General features: G+C 36.7%; 1 protein-coding gene across 2 annotated transcripts in view; it reads left to right on the top strand.

The window, feature by feature from the left end:
- LRBA (LPS responsive beige-like anchor protein) overlaps positions 1–21,392 on the top strand; it is a 419,408-nt gene that overhangs the window by 76,504 nt on the left and 321,512 nt on the right. The window contains exons 22-30 of one of the 2 annotated variants that reach the window (XM_075709753.1): positions 4,050–5,081; positions 5,816–5,905; positions 6,159–6,334; positions 7,612–7,765; positions 8,175–8,355; positions 9,639–9,766; positions 10,190–10,297; positions 13,103–13,274; positions 13,917–14,355. In XM_075709753.1, coding sequence (XP_075565868.1) covers positions 4,050–5,081; positions 5,816–5,905; positions 6,159–6,334; positions 7,612–7,765; positions 8,175–8,355; positions 9,639–9,766; positions 10,190–10,297; positions 13,103–13,274; positions 13,917–14,355 — 2,480 coding nt within the window. The remainder of the gene's footprint in view (positions 1–4,049; positions 5,082–5,815; positions 5,906–6,158; positions 6,335–7,611; positions 7,766–8,174; positions 8,356–9,638; positions 9,767–10,189; positions 10,298–13,102; positions 13,275–13,916; positions 14,356–21,392) is intronic. The other variant, XM_075709754.1, reaches the window with a different exon arrangement.

The following is a 21,392-nucleotide window of genomic DNA, read 5'->3' as shown; positions in this document are numbered from 1 at the left end:
TTTATGTGAGGGAGCAGTTGGAGTGCATGGAGCTCTGCCTGGGGATGAGTATGGAGCCAACTGAGAGTTTCTGCATTAGGATTAAAAAGAGGACAGGTAAAGGTGACATTATAGTGGGCATCTGCTACAGGCTGCCTGACCAGGAAGAACAAGCAGATGAGGTCCTCTACAGACAGGTAAGAGCAGCCTCACGTTTGCTGGCCCTCATGGGCCTGGTATATGCTGGAGGGACAACACAGCAGGACATAAGCAAGCCAGGAGGTTCCTTGAGTTCATTGACAACTTCTTCGTCCTCCAAGTGACAGAAGAGCCAATGAGGAGAGGTGTTTTGCTGGACCCTCATACTTGCCACCAACAAGGGGGCTTGTTGGGAATGTGAAGGTCAAAGGCAGCCTTGGCTGCAGTGAGCATGAGATGGTGGAGTTCAGAATTGTGAGGGGAGGGAGGACAGTAAAAGCAAGCTCACGACCCTGGACTTACGGAGAGCAGATTTTGACTTGTTTTCAAGCAAGGCTGATTTAATGCTGTTAATAAGATGATAAATTTGGTTGGTAAGAGAAAATCTGAAGCTGCAGTAGGCTTTTGTAAAGTGGATTGGCTTGGTAGCACACTAGAAAAAAGTCAGCATTACAGAAAAAGAGTACATCATAGGTTATATGGACTGAGATATAACTAACTGACCATTTCTCAAAAAGTAGTTGCCAGCACTGTGGAATGTGTTTGTGGGGTGGAAAGTGAGAAGCCGTAAAGTAGGTTGCTTTTACTCCTGCATATGAGTTTAATGAGACTTACACTGGAATGATGCATGAAAATATGGATGTTCACACTATTAAGGATTTTTTTTGAAGGGCTGGAAAGGTTGCAGAAGAGGGTCACAGGAAGGATTCTAGTCCTTCAGAATGAAAGCTCATTCTTTTTGGATGGTCCTGTTACTTCTCCATCTTTTGGGCTTTTAAAAACATAGTTATAGTATGTTAAAGAAAAACCCTTGAAAACATAGTATTTCTTCCTTTTTTAAGATGGTAGAGTAGATTTGGAACAAATGATCCAGGGGAGATTTCATATCCTGATTTCTAAAACCAAAGCTGGACAACTTACTGGATGCTGTCATTCAATTCACGTTACTGGGCTCAATGTGTAGGAAAGTGGGTTAAAATCAAGGGCTGGGCTAGATGATCTGATGTTACTTTCTGGCCTTAACCTTAGTGATTCCTTGAAGTGCTAGGGCAAAGCAGCTGTAACAGAACTGATGATATGCTTTTAGAATGCATTTAAAGTTATATTCCTTGATGCTTGCAATTTACTTGAACCAGGTTGGTAATTTATCAAAGCACTTACGCAGATAGGGCTGCCAGAACTTAGAACTTTATATTGCTGTTAAAGCTTGTTGTGTTTTGTAGGGACCAGTGTAAGCATCAAGTGGTGCTTGATTAAACTCTTCCAACACTGAACGTACTCTTTTTGCAAGCTGGATTTAGTAACTGCCAGCCCTGCAAAACATCTCTATGATTCATTCCATTAAGATTGAATTGTTGCTGTTATTGAACATGTTCTGTGAGTCACGTACTACTCTCCATTGCACTCAAGTTTGAGCACTGAAGAAAATCATGTTTTGTAGCAGGTCCCTCCAGCCAATCTCTTGTGATCATCTTAGTGTCATCCTGCCTATCCCCTTTTATACTGGGGAGAGATGGCAGCAATGGTAATAGAATTTGACATACGTATTTCCCTCATTTGCCCCTTTCAGAAAATAATAAAAAAAAAAAAAAAAAAAAAGAAAGAAATGCCATTCTCAGCTTTGGTTCAGGGGAACTAGTGAAGTAAGATTTTGAGGCTAGAGCTGAGAGTTGTTCAAATTTTGGAAGCAGTGTATAACCAGAGTGGAATCCAGGTCTCAATACTTGGATGTACCTTAACAGTGTTTAAGAAGTAAGTATGCAGTGTAGCTAAAGCTTGCAAATACTTTTGAGGAGTCATTTTTCCCATGTATCTTTCAAAATGAATGTTGGAATAACAAGGCTGATACTGGAGACAGCAATGAGTAAAGGTAGCTATGTTATCACAGATTTGTTACAGGTATACTTGCGTTGCATAGGTAACACATATACATATTGTTGGTCAGTGTGCTTTCTGGGAAGTACATATGATAAGTTTTGCTGAAATAAACCAACAGTATTTCTGTTTGTTGAATATCTCTTTAGTACTGGTTGGAATAAAACTTTTTAGTAGTTTTGGAAATGGAGGAGGCAACAGGGAGAGAGAGAAGAGGGAAAGCTAGCTGCAGATAAGCTCAATTTGTCAAGATTTCTTTTTCAGAAAAGTAATGATTTGACCAAAAGTAGCAGCTTTGCCTAATGATCTTTTTGAAAACAAATTAGAAGGGCAAGGGAAAGCTCATTAGCATGATCTATTTTGGGTTGCTTTTGACATCCTGACTGTGGTATAGTTCAGGAAGAAAGTATTTGTAAAGTAATAATGCCCCCTACCCACTCTATTTAGCAATACCCTATAATCAAATATTTTACACATCCATTGTGACAGGTGGATGAACTTTCAGTCATTTGTAATAATTTGCACTTTTTTGTTTGTACATAACTGATTTAAAACTAGTACAGAAAGACTTTTTTTTAAACAGGAGGAGGAAGATATCACAGTTCTATTGCTAGAGACTCAAGTTTCTATTAAATCAACTTGAACAAATAACATGCTTCAAATCATGTGTTAGAATAGTACACTGTTCCTACAGTACTTTTAATTTATATTTTGATTGATGGAGAAATTAGTATGTTAAAAAGCTAATGTTGACAACACAACCTGCCAGGAATATTCCTTTTTACCTTTGTTCTTTGCTCCTCTCTGATTTGTTAACTATAATTTCTAGTACCTTTTTAACCTGTCAAGTTAGTTTTTGACTTACATGTATCGTCTTAAGAGAAAATACTCCTGACTAATCGTCACTTTGAATACCTTGTACATGGAATTTTTAGATGAGATTTAAATGAATGAGTTTAGTGTGTCAGAGAATAAGAAAACGTGCATTCATATATTTAGTAAAATGTACTGCTCTGCTTTCTCTGTGGAAAATTTTTATGTTAAGGAAAATGGTTTTAAAAAAAATAAATCCCTCAGCTGCAGCTTATATGTTGGGAAAATATTGAGAACTAAGCTTACAGATAAACAAATATTTCTGTTATAGAAGATAAATCTAAATCTTAGATAGAAAGGTATGAATAAACTAAATTGAATGACAGTGTAATAAAAACTTCAGTTAGTCTAGTGAGATTTTCTTTCAGCACACAACTATTTATTTAGGCAAATTAGTTTTATCAGTACGTATATAAAGAATTTTTCTATCTGGATTTTTTTTTAATATACCTAAAAACAATAATATTTTTTTCAGATCATCCGTAGGAAGGTCTTCTCACTTTAATCAGACTGTGTAGCTGTTCTCATGTGCCTTTTAGACTGGGTGAATAGCCTTCACCAGAGGAAAAGTCCTTTGGAGAATTTTAGGTATCATTTGGAGGTCCCCAGAATTGTGGCTTCATTACATGCTTCCCTCTGCTCTGACTTTGTGGGATTGTAATTTTTTTTTATGTAAAATTCTCAAAAGTTTGTTTATTTTTGTGGATTGTTGAGCATACTCAAGATGCTAAAATGATGTGAAAGCTCAGCTATAGTTAGTGCCCCTGCTACTTGTCACAATGTCCCCCCCTTACAAAAAAATTGAGATTGTCAGCTATCTCAAATTTAGTAATTCTCTGGATGTTATGCTGTTGCATTTTTATCTGCATCAGTCTAGGATTTTTTGAGTCTGGTGTTACTTTTTTCTTTCTTTTGGTCAGGAATAACAGGTATACTTAAGAAAAACTTGCTCTCAGTTGAAGTGATCTCCAATGTGAAATTATTTTTTATCATGGGGACACTATCTAATATAAATTTGTAGTATAACTTTGTAATTTGAGCGATGATTTTGATTGGGTTTTTTTTTCCAAGAAAACCATTGTTAATATGTAATTCTGAATGTCTTTTCAACTCTGTTCTTTTAGGTAACTTTTGAAATGCACAAAGAGAGTCTTTCTCAAATGTACAGGGAGTACCAAGGGAAAGGAGGTGAAGGGAGTGCAATATGTTCTTCAACTCCAATTAGAACAATCTCTGGAGTTAGCAAAGAAGCTGAAACCAAGGGAAAGCAACAGTGTTTGGAGTTAAAAGAAGATGCTGCTGCTCTTTCCTGCATTATTAATGATTATACAGAGTGCAGTACTGGGAAAAAAGAGAGAAATACCTCATCAGATGGTGACCAACAAACTCATTCAGTGTCTAATCATAGGGAGGAGTTAGAGGGGGAAGACAGGGAGACTACACAGGATTTAAAAGCAGTGTCTTGTGTGGAATTTTCTCCAGGACCAGAAGCAATAAAGCCCAATGTTTCAGAAATTAGTACTGGAATAGCTGAAGCAATTGAAGATTCTCTGAGCAAAGCTGATGAGCTTGTGGTGGAAACAGCAGCTGTCAGTGCTGTTTCTTTAGCAATGCAAACTGCTTTGGAAGGAGAAACTCCCGAAAGTCCAGGAAGACTGGAAAAATCAACAGTAGAGGTGGAAGATGAAGATGACTTTGTTGATTTGAAAGAGGAAAGTAGTATGCCTTTACCTTCAGAAGAGTTTGCAGAAATGAACAAGGAACGTAGCTCTAATGAAAGCGAAGTGACAAAGCAGGAAAAAGCAACAGAGAAGCAACCAGAATCTGTGCTTTTAAAATCCAGAGATACTGAAGGTGTGGATGGGAAAAAAAAAGAACTGACTTCTTTACCAGAAACAGTGAGTTCTGCAGTTCAAGAAGTAGCGACTCAACTGGATTCAGAAGGGAAAAAGAAGGTGGAGGAAGAAAAGATTCCTTTTACTGAAACCAAAACAGCTGAAGAAAATGCAAATGCACATGTGTCAGAGCCTTCTGGAGCCTCTGACAAAAGAATTGCCAAGCTTGATGTTTCTAGTGTTGCATCAGATACAGAAAAACTGGAACTGAAAGCTAACACATGTCTAGAAGCACCTCTGCCCCCCAGATCCATACCTGAGGTAAATTCTACCTGTCCTTCATCTGTCTAGCTTAAAAATAAAAGGAAGTTCTTATTTTATGAGAGTTTTGAAAAAGTGTGCACATACACATTTTGGGGACTTTAATGTGTGTGGATTTTGTGAGTTATGTAAAGAATCCTTTCAACCCTTGATGAAAATAGCCATAATTCTTAGTAATTTTTGTACTGAGAAGTCTCTAAGATTTTATTCTTTGTACATCCACTTATGGTTGCTGATGGAGACTGAGTATTTGGCTAGGTGGACACTTAATCTGTGTTGGTACTTCTGTTCCTAAGTTTGAAGAATTGAAAGAAACATTTATATATTCTGAGAGGATTTTATCTAGAATTTCTCCTGCTGCTTTACTCAGCCTTCCTTTTAGTCTTTTCAGTCTGGTCTCTTATAATCTCAACTCTTAAAATTATTGAGAAGTGAGTATTGCTGGTGCAGAAAAAAAAATAACACAAAGTTTCTTTCATATCCTCATGGAACTTGTGAAAATATTTTTTACACTAGCTACTCTGCAGGAGGTACACAAAATCTATAAATATATTTGAAACTATAAAATTTGATAGGATTGTCACTCCATCACATCAGCCTACCTTTTTTGCGCAAGTACAACTTAAAACTGGGCTTCTATTGCATGCTGCAGTGCTCCACCCCTCTAGTTTTTAGTTTCTAACTCAACTTTTCATGGTTAAATAGTAATGTATCTGAGTACTTCCCTTCTGCAGAGATACCTCCTAATGGATGCACTTAATTCTGCACCATTCTTCCTTAAAGGAGGAAAACCACTATCTACAGCACCATACACTCCCCCTGTGGTAAGGTTGGGTTGCTGCTTGTGTATGCCTAGACTGACAGGTGTGGTAGTGCAACTGTAGACTAGTTTGTAGGTTTGCTATATCCAGTAAATAGCATTTGTGTAATAGTTTTAGCTTTATTTGTAACCATGGACACAGTCTAAACTTGTTGAAAATCTAAAATCTCAAGTCTATTAGATGCATTTCACTGTATGACATGGAAACTAATAACCAGAGTGTGTGGTTTTTTTTTGTCTGCAAACTGTGTGTTCAGACCTCAAGGCAGCCAGATTCTTCAGGACAAGAGCTAGCTGCTACATCAGATGGGCAGAGAAGAGACTCTAGGTCAACTGTGTTCCGTATTCCTGAGTTTAAGTGGTCAATGATGCATCAGCGCTTGCTCACAGACTTACTCTTTTCCATAGAAACAGATATACAGATGTGGAGAAGGTAAATTTCTGTGCTTTATATGGAATGATCTAGACTGGCATTGCAATTATAATTAACTTGAGATCTTGTTGAAACTGCATCAGAGGCACTCTTTTACTTTGAATTTTGCACATCTGGTATTTTACTCATTCAGTACCCTTACTTATTTTGTGACCTATACCCAAATATTATCAGATGTTTTTTTTAAGACTCTTTACAGACATAAATGTGTATTGGTTGAGGGCCTGCACACATATTTTGACTGAAATCCTGGCTGCGCTTAAGTCAATGGTAGTCTTGCTGTTGATTTTTATTGGACCATGATTTTCATATTCCTAATGTATGTAAGGACCTGCATCTTTTATTAGTATCTAAACATGGACTTAAAAAAAAAAAAGTCTATCCCAAATAATATTTATTACTTCTGCATTTATACACACTATGTTGCTGCTTTGATAGGGTTCTGTGAACATAGAGATGTTCAATGCATTGAAAAATGAACTTATAACAGGGATCTGGAATGTAATCATCAAGATTAATTTAGTAAAAAAAAGAAACTTTGAAAACAGTGATAATTCTGTGTTTTAATGTTAAGATTTGGTTACTTAAATAAGACTTGTGTCCATTACTAGCTTGTAGTAGTGAATGACAAATCTAAATTGAACCATATAGCTGTACTGACCCAATAAAAAGGAATGTAAGGATGAAGAAATAGAGTATTTAAGTGATTAAAACAATTTAAACTGAGGTGAATTTTTGTCTGACTATAATTTTTAGGATGTGATTAAATTAACCTCTCAGGCTATCATCAGATATAGGTAAAATACATTTTTAGTTTAGGTTCTGTTTTGAAAATCTATTTCTGTGTTTAACAGGATTTAAGTTTTTGTGTTTTGTTGATTTTTAATTTCTCTGAGAAGCCCTTAGTATTTGCTTTATTTTTCCAAAGATTTAAGTTCAAATCTAGTTCACACTTCCAGGAAACTTTCTTGTGTTGCCTGATACAGTAACTTTTGCTATAGCAATTAATCATAGACCAACCTGTAATGTATCTTTATCCAAATGATGATTAACACACATCTTGATGTTTTTAACAAGCTATGATCTAGAGAGGCTTAAGAACAGAAAGGAAAGGTAGTTTTAGATTTAGATTAAGGTACATCAGTTGACCCTTATGGTCATGTGATATTTGCTGCCCCACTGCTAACTGTCTGGTTTTAGTTTTATGAAAGCATAAAGATGCTAAAATACCACAAAAATAAAGCTGTATTCTGAATGGGTTTGGGTTTTTTGGACAGCCATTCTACAAAAACTGTGATGGACTTCGTGAATAGCAGTGACAATGTCATATTTGTACACAACACAATTCACCTCATCTCTCAAGTGATGGACAACATGATCATGGCTTGTGGTGGTATATTGCCATTGCTTTCTGCTGCCACATCTACTACTGTAAGAAATTTCATTTTTATTTGAAAATGTATCTCTTGTGGGAGGATGCCTTTCTTTATGCAGTGTATTAACTATTATATCTGTTCTTTTGGGAAACAGGAATGTGTGTGGGATATTTCCACAAGCATCTCTTTCCTCCCTTTGCTGCCTCCATGCTTTCCCTAAGATAAATTGGGTGCCTGCCCTCTTTGCCTGAAAACATAAAAAGAAATTGCCTAGCTTCATTGTCCCACAGTGGTCTGGAATGGGATTAAATCCCAATATTAATGATTGTTTCTAGAATATGACTAATTACTAATTTTGAATGTGACTGAAAATGGACTTGCAGCATACATTTTTCTTCATTTAAGTTGTAGGAATATCACCTTTGTGAAGAAGTAAACGTTGCTTTCAATTTTTCTCTGTGTAGCATGAATTGGAGAATATTGAGCCAACTCAAGGACTTTCAGTAGAAGCATCTTTAACGTTTCTCCAGAGATTAATCAACCTTGTGGATGTGCTAATTTTTGCAAGCTCTCTTGGTTTCACTGAAATTGAGTCTGAGAAAAATATGTCATCTGGAGGAATTCTGCGACAATGTCTTCGTCTGGGTAAGCAAATAAAACCCCTTAATGAGCATAAGAGCTTGCTGTTACTAAATAGCAATTGTTAGCTTTTTATTTCCTGCCCTTTTTTTGTTAAATCAAGATTAAATTTAGTCAAAGAAGCATTGGGATCTTTTACTATGTTACTATTACTGTATTCTGCAATGCATATACATGGGGTTCTTTTCGTCTTTAAAAAGTTTAAATGAAATAAATGATTAAATTTGTTAGCCTGACTGTTGTGGATGCATGTTTTAATTTTATTCATGAAGATACTTCTTTTACCAAAGTTCCCCAAATAGTCAAGGCTGAGAATATAGCAGCTTTAAGAAAAAGAAATCTTGTACTATATACAAAAACATGGACCTTTACAATATGTAGAAAAGAGGTTTAAATCTCGAGGTCAGTAGATGAAGGTATGGTGAAAACTAGAGATGTAAATTCCTAAAGAGTAGTGTTCAAATTGGGCAGTAGTTGTATCCAGTATAATAGTATGTTTGCTTCAAATTGGATTGAAAGAAAGTGGTCATTACCTAAAAAAGTAATGACTATTCTGAAAATGAGAACGTACAAGATCACAACTGGGTTCAGTTAGTTAGTACAGCAGGAGAGTATTAATGCTAGTTGCATGCTGTAAGACTTTTTGTAATGAAAAGTTTAATTTGCATGAGTGCCAGAGCAGCTCAGAGCCTCAACAGTAACTAGCCTTCCTCTCCCTTTCTAGGCAATTAAAACTTTGTGCAGGTAGAACAAGATTTATGGGATGCAAACAGGTATAGAGGTGGGGTTAGTTCTTTTTTCCTTTGAAAATAATATTAGAAGATGAAACAGGTGCAATTGTGAAGCTAAAAAAATAAATCGTTTAACTTCAGAATATTTAGTCCAAGAGTAACAGAGCATTGTGAAGCAAACATTGTAATTTGTTTCGCTAGTGTATCACCTGTCTTTCTTCCTTGCTAGTCTGTGAAATTTAGCTGTCTTCATCCTCCCTGCCCTGTGGTTGTATGCATGGTAAAATTTCTGTGAGGGATGCTACCTTACTTTGAAGTATCCGTTAGATATAGCATATGTGTTCTAATAGTTGAGTATTAATTATTCGTTACAAATTATTAACGAATTTTGAGCATTGTTTTGCAACTGTTTAAGATTTATGAAGCAAAATATAATTATACCGATGTGCTTAAACTTTTTAGTTTAAGTAATAAACAGAAATGTACTATACATCTCTGTAAGGGATATAAACAATACTGTTTCCCAGAGTAATTCTTAACATTTCTTTTCCTTTCAAGTATGTGCGGTAGCAGTAAGAAACTGCTTGGAGTGTCAGCAGCATGCACAGATGAAGCCTACTGGAGACATTGGGAAGAACCAAAAAACAGTGCAGGGTTTTACAGGAGCAGGAAAGTCTGCAGCAAAGGCAAGTATAAGACCACGTTCAGGAACACGAAAGTCAGTAATTATTATTCTGTACGGAGGGATAAGTTTTTAAATTTATACCTGCACCACTGGTACCTTCATAGAGCTGAAGGGCATGAACACTGGAAATCCTGAAACACTTTTTCCAAGATGTGAATTTCACACTTACATATACTGGATGATCTTAAAGGTCTTTTCAACCTATACAATTCTGTGATTCTATATTTAACCTTCCACAGTGAAATAAATCTGTCACAAGAATTTGCCAGATTTTTTTCTTTTCCTTTAAAGATGAAATGCATATCTGATCCTTGTGCTCTGCTTATGACAGTAAGATGTACCATGGGTGATTGTGCACACTTAATGATTCTTGATAGAATGCTTTAAAAAACAGAATCTGAAACAATTGTTTTTTTTCTAATAGAGTCCAGTGGACATTGTGACTGGTGGCATTTCTCCAATACGAGACCATGACAGACTTCTGCAGGATATGGATATTAATCGACTTCGAGCAGTAGTGTTCAGAGATATAGTAAGTTACAAATAATGTTGTTTTCTTTGTAGCTAGATTTCTGCATATATTTGTCTGCTGAACACTTGCTATATGTTACATGGTTTGGCTAAATTGAAGTTACAAAAATTGAATACTGCTCACAGTAATTAGGAACACATATTACTCTGCAGCTGTTGTAGTGTTTGGGATTGGAAAGAGGGAGTGGTGAAAATCACTGCTTGCTGATCAGGCTCTTTGGTGTGTTCCTAAGAACTGATTCTCTGGAATTCTGCCTATTGTATATTAAATATGTTGTGTTTAGTACAAATGTATACTTTCACATGCTGTACATAGACAAACTGTTCATGTATACTATGTATCATAAAGATGTTTATGTATACTTTCTGAAAAATCAGTGTCTTTCTAGCTAATTAGAAATTAAAGGTCATCTCTAATTCTTTTACTTCCCCTCAGAGGAACCAATTTGTGTGCATGTGCTGTAAATATGCATATTTTTTTTAGTCTTGAATTGACTAAAAATATCTTTGCCCTATGTCAGCAACTTTGTAGCTGATATTGAGGAAATTGAGATTGATTACTTAAAAGAAAATAAACCTCTGTAAGCAAATACAGCTGCTGTAATGGCTGTGAGTCATTGGTGGCCACAAGCTTAGACACCAGAACTTATTTTAGAATAATTGGACTATTTAGCAAGTATAATGATTTACACAGTGACTTTTGTTCTATCTAGAATAGTGAAGGATCTTTTGGTTTTTATCTTTACAGCAATTATTGATTGAAACAAGCTTCTTTCAAACCCTACTTCAGTATCAGTGTGCAAAAGAGTAACAGGAAGTGAATCTTCCACACTGGTGGCAACTAAAATAATCCTAACGATGCAGTCTTCAAAATCAAGCACATTTTGTGTACTCATTTTTTCCTTTAAAAAAACCAATATACACATACAACCTCTGCTCTTTTTTTTTTGCATATCTAATCCACCAGGTTTTCTGTTTCACAAATAAACAAAAAATGATGCAATAACTCTGCTTTTTGGCTACTGAGTTGAGCTGTGGAGAAAAAGTAGACTTTAAAAGATATATTTTGGAATAGTTTTTATCTGAGCTGCTTATACTTGTGTCTAAATATTTTATGTTTGATTTGCATGCTGCTTCTTACCTTGTGTTCAGCACATAGAATTGTGATTGGCATGATTTGAAACTGTATAGGAGGAACTCAGATGGATTCCTCTTAATGACCAGTAGTAGTACTTCCAGCAGTGTATGAACTTTATTTCAAGTAGTTCTACTAATACAGCAGGAAAAATAAGAAAGGGGTAGTGCTAATTCACTGGATCACAACTTTAAGTACAGTGGAAATTGTCTTGCAAAAATTCATCTAGCAAGAAAATTCCTTATAATCCTTACCATTGTAGGAGACTTCCATCAAGCTTGCACTGTGCTTGCCTGATGCTAACCTGTTATTAGCTTACTGTTTCTGTCTTGTTCTATGAAAGTTAAGGATTTCTATGAAATTAGGAAAAATTTCTTTATGGAAAGGGTGGTCAAGAATTGGAACAGGCTGCCCAGAGAGGTGGTGGAGTCACCATCCCTGGAAGTGTTCAAAAAACGGGTAGATGTGGCACTTTGGGACATGGTTTAGTCTAGTCTACCCTTGATTGGTTTAGAGTGGACTTGGTAGTGTAGGTTAATGGTTGGACTGGATGATCTTAAAGGTCTTTTCCAACCTAAACGATTCTATGATTTGGGTTGAGCCAAGGGGAATATAGGTTGTTTCTTCAGCATCACAGATAGGATCCAGCTATGTTATGTAGGTCTCAATAGAGAACTTCTCATAAACTTCTCCCAGTATAGCTTGTGAAAGAACTCTTCATGGAATGTGGGGCTTCAATAGGTACTACAGTCATGATAAAATGAGCTTTATAGTTTTAACTTACTGTCTTGAACTGCTCAGAGGGAAAAATTGAATGGTACCTGAGCTCTTATGTAAATGATGGGAAAAAAGCCTCAAACACCCTTTCTGTTACTGGTTGGTCAGTCAGGATCCACATATTCCATTCTCCTGTGATCTCAAAGTGTACAAAGCTTTTCTTCCTTCGACAGTCAAAGGGGACAGGCTTAGGCTAGATTATCATGTCTAGTCAGATCTGGGATGTGGCTCTTTCCCCTCTTTCACTAGGAGTGACCAAGTGCTCTGGGGAGGTACCTGGCATAGTTCACGTTAAGATTTGTTTTTAAGATTTTCTTAAAAAAATCTTCATAAAGTTACCACTGTAATGCAAATGCGTATTTGCCAATTCTTTTTTAAACTGTACATAGTATAGTACATCCATCTGGACAATCTGATGAGGAAATAAAACCTGCACACTGGTTCTGGAATTTGTTCCGCTTCCTTCATTACTATGTAATAGCTTATAAAAGCTTTTACAGTTTTGTTGAGTATGCTTGCCTGGTTGTACTTCACAACAAATGCTGTTAATATCTTGGCACATTTGAGGAAACATAATAAACACCTGTAAATAAATAAAGGGGACCTAGTCCCTGCACTAATTCGAAGCATGTCGTCAAAGCACACAACCTTAGTCAAAGCTGTCATATTTATAAATGAAAAATGAAAAGGATTAGTGCCAGTTGAATACAATTGCTGTATTCCCTAGCCGTATAGGTGATACAAACTGTGACTAGAGAATATTGTTTTTCCATTGTTGACATATCAGCTTACTCTTGGTCTGTTTATGGTAGCGCTGGGCATACTTCACAGAAAAATAAACATGCTGCTGAAATTGTAATGGAAAAATCTCTGTGTGTGTCCTTTTTTTTCCAGGAGGATAGTAAACAGGCTCAGTTTTTGGCTTTGGCTGTTGTATATTTTATTTCTGTGCTCATGGTTTCAAAATACAGAGATACTTTGGAACCCCAGAATGAAAGACGACCACCAAACCATAGCCAGTCATTCAAGGAATCAGAGGATGAGAATAATGAAACTCCTGCTACAGGTAAACTGTTAATTATTTTGCCAAGTGAAATAATGTGGCTTATGCATCTTAAAATTCTATAGAAGTCCATGTGAGATTGTATAGAAATATGCGCATTGTAACCACTTAAACAACATTAAAGTATTCAACTTGCCTCAGTATTTGTGTGTATCTTTTTCTGATCTAAGAACCTAATCTATAGGTTGATTTTGCTGTATAGAGGTGGTTAATCTCACTGAAGTAGCTAAGTATTCCTGAATGCTTGTTGCAGAAACATTACTATTTTGCATAAGGTTAAGCATGCATAAGCGTAGACTGGCAGCTTTTTGTTTCAATTATAAGACTTCTTTCTCCTATTCGTAAGGGCAATCAATTAATTTTATTTCTTTGATGACTGAGTGAATATCTTCTATTTCCATGTCTCAATTTTTGGATGTTACAACTTTTCAGGCTTCTCAGAAATTAGAAGGAAATTTTTCTGTTCTAAGTTTCCTATTAAATGCTTATAGATAATATTAAATCTCTAAGTAGGCAAGAGGAAACACTTATAGCTGTGTTATTTCACTCGTCACCTATTGGTGTTACTTCTTTAGGAGCAATGTGGTGAATGCAAGTCTGTTAATAATGAACTTAAAGTGTGTTTTCTGGTTTTGGTATGAACAGATGTGGAAAACCCATCTGCTGCTCTTGGTGCTTCAGCCTCCACTGAAGATTCAGAAAGTACAGCATCTGTACGAAGAAGGGATTCTGGTCTTGGGGAGGAACCAGCTTCAGGGCAAACAAACAGTTCTGGTAGTGTTGCCGAAGCAGGACTTCTGAATGTCAGTGCAGGTCCAGATGCAATCAGTGAAGTACTATGCACGCTCTCATTAGAAGTAAATAAGTCTCAGGAGGGCAAAAGTGAGACAGGAACTGAGGATAGTAAGCCTGCAACTTCTGCGCCAGCTGCAAAAAATGTCAATGTAAAGGACATCCTGAGAAGCTTGGTAAGCACACCAGCTGATGGGACTGGAGTGGATGCTGCTCTTCTGACACCAACCTTCCTTGGAGTTCTTGGTGATGGAGCTGCTGAGCAGCCTGTACAGTTCCATTCCTTTGACAGGTAATGTAACTTCTAAAATATTTGCTTACAATATCTGTAAAGAACAGAAAAATTCACATTTCAGTTCACCAGATCTCAAGTACAGTGACATCTAGTATTTAATATAATCAAGATGCTTTAATTTACGAGAACCTTTGACTACAAAGTCCACTGGTATCACATAGGTTCATCATGAAGGTATGCTCTGCAATTCATGGGATGTTATGTTATGCTACAAAAGACTGGAAATGAAAAATGACTGGTGATTGGGTTATACTTGAAGGTCTTGAAGCCAGCACCTCTTTATAAGAGTTAACTCTTCTGTCTCCATGCATGCTACAGCTCAGAAGGAGTATGGTAAGAGGGCCAATAAATTGCCGAGAAATGACTGCAAGAGTAAAAGAGAAGATTAAGGGTGCAAGCTGGTTTTTTGTCTTTCCTGTTCTCCTATTCCTAACTGCAACGCTTGCAGATGAGTGCTGCTGTACTGTGCATATTTAGTCAGTTTTAAAGGACTCAGGAAATAAAATGGACATTAAATAACTTAATGTAACAGTGCGTAGATTAGCTTGTGTATTCATCACAAAGCTGTATCTAGTTTCTGTTACTGTGGGCCTGCAAAAGAATACTGGTTTAATAATAGTTACAAATGGATGGAAAGCAATGGAGTAATCATCTAGGTGTCCTACCTATAGAATACTCTCATATTCATTTATGAAAATGCATCTGTATTCTGCCTTCTGGTGCTAAAGGCCTACTTTAAATCTTTCAGGCTTCATTCAGTAGATATATCCCTAAGCTGTTAATTTGCTTTGTTGTTACAATAGCTTTTAAGATTTTGTTTTATTTTAATAAATATCTGCCTTTCTTGATACTCAAATGCTGCGGGGATTTAAAATGGGGCATTCCTCTTTGTTTCTCTTTCTTTTCCTTTTAGATTCAAATCCCTCTTTCCTAATAATAATTTGGGTGTCCCGTACATCTCAGTCTCATTAGCTCCTTATCTTTTCCCCAAGTATAGTAGATAGACCACGTTGTCTTTTACTATGCTTACTGACTTTTACCTCTTCAGGATTCCCAAAAACAACAAAGAAAACAAGAAAAGAAAGAATCCCATAACACTTGCATTCCTGCTTCTAGAAAAGTCTTAGTCATATCCAGAAATCCTGCAGTTGATTTGGTACAGGGGGATCCCTTGTTACCATACCAGTATCTGACCCTCTGCTTATTCCTGAACTTCCTCTGGCTGTGATGTCTTTGCAGTCTATGGCTGCCTTGCTCAAACTAGCAAACTTAGATGACCCAAGAAAGGAGGGCAGCTCTGCCACAGGTATGGATGCAGCTGTCACATGTCTTCTCAGCTCAGACTGCCGTATCACTGGTGGGGGAAGAGATGGTGGTGGTTGTCTGGCTAGATTAGACACAGATGGTGTATGTGAGTGTTTGGCCCCCTTGCTCTTGTCTCAAAGTAAATACTGTGTTCTGCTTGTGATGCTAAACAGGAGGACTTATTTTGGGAGCAGTAGGAGGATGGAGGCAGAGGGGGAAAACTGGGAGAAGAGGGATGCTGAAGTAGAACTTGTCACACCTCTCCCTGCTTTTAGCACTTCCCCATTGAGGCCTATTATTGCTCTTTACAGCAAGTGGGCAGTTGATGTGAAATAGCATAATGTTTTAGTCTGTGACTAATGTTTTTCCTCAGGAAATTCTTACTGTTCATTGCTGAGTGGTAGAGATTTGAACCACAAAATAACATTTGCCTGGAGATCTGGTACAGAAATGCATGTTGCCTTTAGGAATTATATTTTAGCTATTGCTAAAACTGAAGGCTGGTGCTGCCTGTGCAAATCTGTTTTGAATTGGTGGAAAGCAGGTTAACTAGACGGGAAGTAATTGGGCACTTGCAGTCCTGATATCTGACATAGGTAGATTACGCCTACAAAACCTTCTTATGAGAGGAAACTGTGCGATTTAATTTAATAACATGTACGCTAATGAAATACTGGGCATTGGTGGCAGCCCTTCAGTCACCTGCAATTCTGTGTTCTTTCTTCTGTGTAGTTACAAAGTCACTAAAATAATGAAAAAAAACTTCAAACTGCAGTGTGTTTTGTAAAGCAAGTCACTGAAAAGTTGAACTAATTGCTCTTTGCCCTTTTACTTTCCTAGTGCTGCACTGTCCCAGATGGACTCTTCTCTCCTTTTCCCACCTCCAAAGTGCCAGCCATTTGTAACCACAACTCTCAACATTCTCTCACTTAACCTTGAGACATAATTGCTATATCGGATACTGAAAGGAAGCTAGTCTTGTGACAGACAGAGGAGTGAAAGGGGTGCATGGACTGAAGCAGTAGACAGCATCATGCTTGTGAATGGGAGAGCAGAGGGCAAGGGGTTTTGCAGGAGTTTATGTAGCTATCTGGACTGCTCCACAGTGGTAACTTGCAGGTATTAGCTTCCTATCACTTTTTGTGTTTAGTGAGTGGGGCTAAATATGTGAGGAAAAAGTCATTAACTAGTACAAAATATTTTGTCCTTCAGCAGTTGCACATGACCTCGGTATGTCAGTGGTGCTGTGTTTCTAGGTGGCTTAATTTTTCATTTCCTTCCTTTTGTGGGTATGTCAGGTAGACAAAAGTGTGCTTAATGATGTAGGAGTCTTACCTCTAGTCAATTATCATCTGGTAGTGATGATGGTAATCATGGTAAATATGGTAAATACGTTGCATCTATGGTAAATACGTTGGTCTATGATAAGGCGTGTCACTAACTAGCTAGTAAATCAGTTAATAAAAAAGAATAACTGTGTATATGAAACATTTATATTTAAAATAATATAGACAGGAAAGTTTCATGACCGCTTGAAGGTGACTGTATCTTTATATAATTTGACTCTGCTTAAAATACAAGTTTATGCTCTGAAATGACACCTAGTGACAACAGCGGGAAGGAATATTACCAGGGAAAGAAGAACCTTTTTATAAGAAACTGTAATAGAGTTGGAACTAGTAGCTCTTATCTCTGGGGTAGACAAAAATACTAAGGTACATTGGGAAAGTTTGGAAAAACAGGCTTTGGGATGCTCTTATATTTTCTCTGTCTGGTTTACATTTAATATATTGTTTGACGGCAAACACAAGTTCTGTGAGTTAACCCCCCCCCCCCGCCACCCCCCACCCCTTTTTAAAGACACTTTGTTAAAAGTTGTTCCCATGTAGCAGTTCACCAGTGGAGTATCTCTGGGAATTTCAAAGCATCTCTCTGATCCTGCATTTATCTCAGGAATGCTGTGTCAGAAATCAAAACTCTCCTCATATCTTAAGGATTATCAACTTCCCAGCCATAGCTGGAGAGTATACGGTAACAGCTATGTGAGTGAAACCTTACTGAAAGGCTGCCAGGTTGCAAGCCTTTGCAAACAACTAGGTGTATGTGTTCATTCCCATGCCAAAAATCTTTCCCTTATCTTATGTGAAGATGCAATCTTGTGATTAGTGGGTGCCAGGGGTTTATCATGATGAAGTTCAAGACTTGCATTGGCTTTTTCCCAAGATCCACAGGGACATGAATTAATGTTCTAATTTTAGTGTGTCCTAAAACAGCAGTTTTCTTATTTAGTGGTAATCTTGTAGAAAAAGAGGAGGGGGCTAATGCAAGCAAATTTAAATAAAACAGAAATAAAAATAACCAAAGCTTGGGATACAAAAAAAAAAGATGACATTTCTCTTCAGTTAGTCTAATAAACCCCATAATGTATCACTTGCTGTTTTTACTGTGCAATTTAAAATAAAACCTTGGTCTCTCCTGGCTTCTACTGCTCTTTGTGGAAACATTCAATAATCATGCCATTATAGGAAGCTGGTGCTGAGGGTTCAGAGGAATATAGGCTCCTAAATCATGGTCTTGTACCATAGAGCTTAAATCTGCAGCTAAGCTGTAACTTACAGAACAGATATGTTAATAAGCTTGTTTATCTTTTTGGAACATCTAAGCTGCTTAGTTTGGCTCAGCCTGTGTTTACGCATTTGTCAGTAGCGTGCATGTGCCTTTGTAATGGTTGGTTGTGGTATTTCAGTTAAATTTAATCGAAGTCCTTTTTTTATATGGAATGAATACATTTTAGACTTCATTGATTTGGGCCTCAAATGTAAAAAGAATAAACGTGTCATTGACAAGATCAAGTCTACTAGGTACAGGTAGAGACAGAATATGAAAATGGGGGATCTGTAGATCAAGGCACATATGCTGTGATGAGAAGCTCAGCTCTTTTGGCACTCCAACAATTTGCATTCTGGAGAGGGTGAAGAGGCAAACCATTTGAAGTCTTCCCCCTGCCAAGCTGACTTTAAAGTTCTCTTACAAAATTTAAAATTTACTGTATTCTTTCTATCATCCCTTCTCTCCCCATCCCCCTGATCTCTCACGGTTTTGCCCGTCTCTTAGTCTTCCTTTCTCCTTGGGTATTTCAAGGGGGACATAAGAGAATGGGTATTTTTTACAGACAGCGGACCCACAGAATGACACTGACATGGCAGGCAGCTTTCCTGGCTCACAAAGTAGAGGCAAAAATAAGTCTCTGATCTTCTTTATTGGTCTTTTGTGCATTGCATAGGAGCCCACAGTAGGCATTGTTCTGGTAGCCTGGAACAAGACTAACTTCTTTTCGTTTTGAATTAAAACTGTTATCCCATAGGGAAACAGACAAACTATCACCTGTGGTGCTGTTCAATGCTAAAAAATGGAATGCTAAGAATTAAATCTGTATAAATTCCTGTATGTCAAGAGGAATTAGAGCTCATGTAAGTATTGTTAAATTACAGTGAGGTCATCAGTTTGGCCTGGCCCATGTTGTATTAGGAATATTTGACTCACACCCAAGGAAAACTTGTAACTTGAAATATATTTCAAATCAAGAGCAGACTTGCCAACTTCAAAAATATAAATATTTAGGAAAATGTACTCAAAATTTAGAAGGTATTTATAGATATTTTTTATCTTTATACTGAAACAGAAGAATCAGTGATCTGAAAGCAAGAAAGCTTTCAATAAGTAAATCCTGATAGAATTTGGCAGAATAGATCACTATTGTGTAAGCCTTTGTCTGTGATGGAAGTCAGTGTTCAGCTCAGTGGTCTGTGCTCATTCAGCAGTGAATAATTGTCTGCAACACGAAGGCTTCTTACACTTCAGCATAATTGGGACTAATAACACACTGACCTTCTGGCTAAGATGTATTTATGGTGGCTAGTTCTCACTATGCCTGACCTACGTTTATCAGTTCATGTGCTGTAAATTCCTACTTTAAACCTTAAATATTTGAATTTAAATGAAAAAAGGCAAACATCTAATACAGTCATGTAAATGAGGCAACTAAACTATCATTTTTACCATAGTGCTTGAGGTCTGCTTGAAATACACCTTAAGAATAGTTTTTGTGTCATTTTTCTAGTTTATATTATTTCTCTGTATGTATCTGAATATTATGATAATGGTTATTATAATATACAAATGTAACCCAAAAGTATAGAGTTAATTGAAATGGTGTGATAATGTAAGTGTTAAGGAGTAAAATTTATTGACGATTTTCTTCCATGTGACACATCCCTACCCATGTGTGAGGTTGCTTAATGTATGTTGTTATTCTGATGAAATTAATGCATGATTGCAAATGTTTTTAAAATTACATTATTTTTGTAGATCTAAGGAAATACTCATCAGTAAGTGGCTTATAGTATATTTTATTCATGTGTAGCAATATTTAACTTTTTAAGAAATGCTCATCAGTTTAGCTACAAAAAAGGACTCTTACCTGTGTACTCTTTAAAAGCAAGTGCCCTATTACTTGACATAAGTTGAAAGCACATTAATTTTTAAGACACTTCTGACAAATTTACCTGATTTAATAATGCGCTAAACACTCCATGTTTTCCACACAGTTTATTTGCTACAGTATTTAATCTTGATTTTCCACTGTCTCATACATTCTTTTTGCCAGTTGCCTTTATTTTACTTACATTAGCATTTCAATAATCTTTTGAAAGAACAACACAAAGGAACATTGATGGTCAGTAGCAAATATTTCTGTTTGCACACAGTTGCATTTCCATCTAAATATTCAGAGAAGATATCATGTTACTACACAAAAAAGGAAAAATGTGGGAATTTCAGAATGTAAATAAAGAAACATGGCCAACGTTTGTGCTTCAATTATCTTAATTTGTTTTCCAGTATGTGGTAAATGTGAATCTGTATGTGATTGCTGAGCCATACTCTCATACCTTGAAGAAAGCCTGGAAATGGAAGATCCTAAACCAAATCTTGCAACTGTAACATTGGTCAGTTGCACCGTTGAAAGGGAATACATACATGGTAGTAAACATTACATTATAAATAGTGCAGCAAGGTGTAGCTGTAAAGTAATTATGTTAAGGTACTTTGATGTTTTGTTGTTCTTGAACTATTTTAAGGATTTTTTTTTGAATCAGAAGGTCATGGCAACTGACTAGAAGACAGAGAGAAAGTACGTTCACGGTTTGGGGTTTCTTTACATCACATTTTTGGACAATATCCAGTGCTTCTTTTGGCTGTGTGCTTTAGATTGACACAGCCGTCAGGAGAAGGGACCTTCTTTCCTCGCCAGAAATACTGTTTATTTTATTTTGGCTGAAAAAATCGGAATCATTTCAGTTGACTGTTGGAGATCACTATCTAAAATAAATTCTGTTCAGAACTAGTCTGAGGCTAGAGAACAGCTTTATGGCGAGTTGTTCAAAGCCTCTGTTTTCTTCCAAGGTTCAGATTTTTTAATGTGAAGCAGCAATTTCTCCAGCCCCTGTACTGTTGCCTTTTATGTTGCCGAATAGTTACGGAGCACAGCAGAAGTCTTTGGCTATGGGGTATCATGAACACTCTGAATCCTTAAGCAAGCTCATAACAGAGGGGACCAAGATCTAGCATGACCTTTAAATATAGGGATTATCATAGAATTTATGAAGTAGATTTTTTTTATTATTTTTTAAATTTTATTTTTTTTCTGAAAACTAAAATTTTTTTTTCAG

Source organism: Pelecanus crispus, chromosome 4 (assembly GCF_030463565.1).
Source record: "Pelecanus crispus isolate bPelCri1 chromosome 4, bPelCri1.pri, whole genome shotgun sequence".
Classification (NCBI taxonomy): Eukaryota; Metazoa; Chordata; class Aves; order Pelecaniformes; family Pelecanidae; genus Pelecanus; species Pelecanus crispus.
This window is presented reverse-complemented; position numbering and strand designations above follow the sequence as displayed.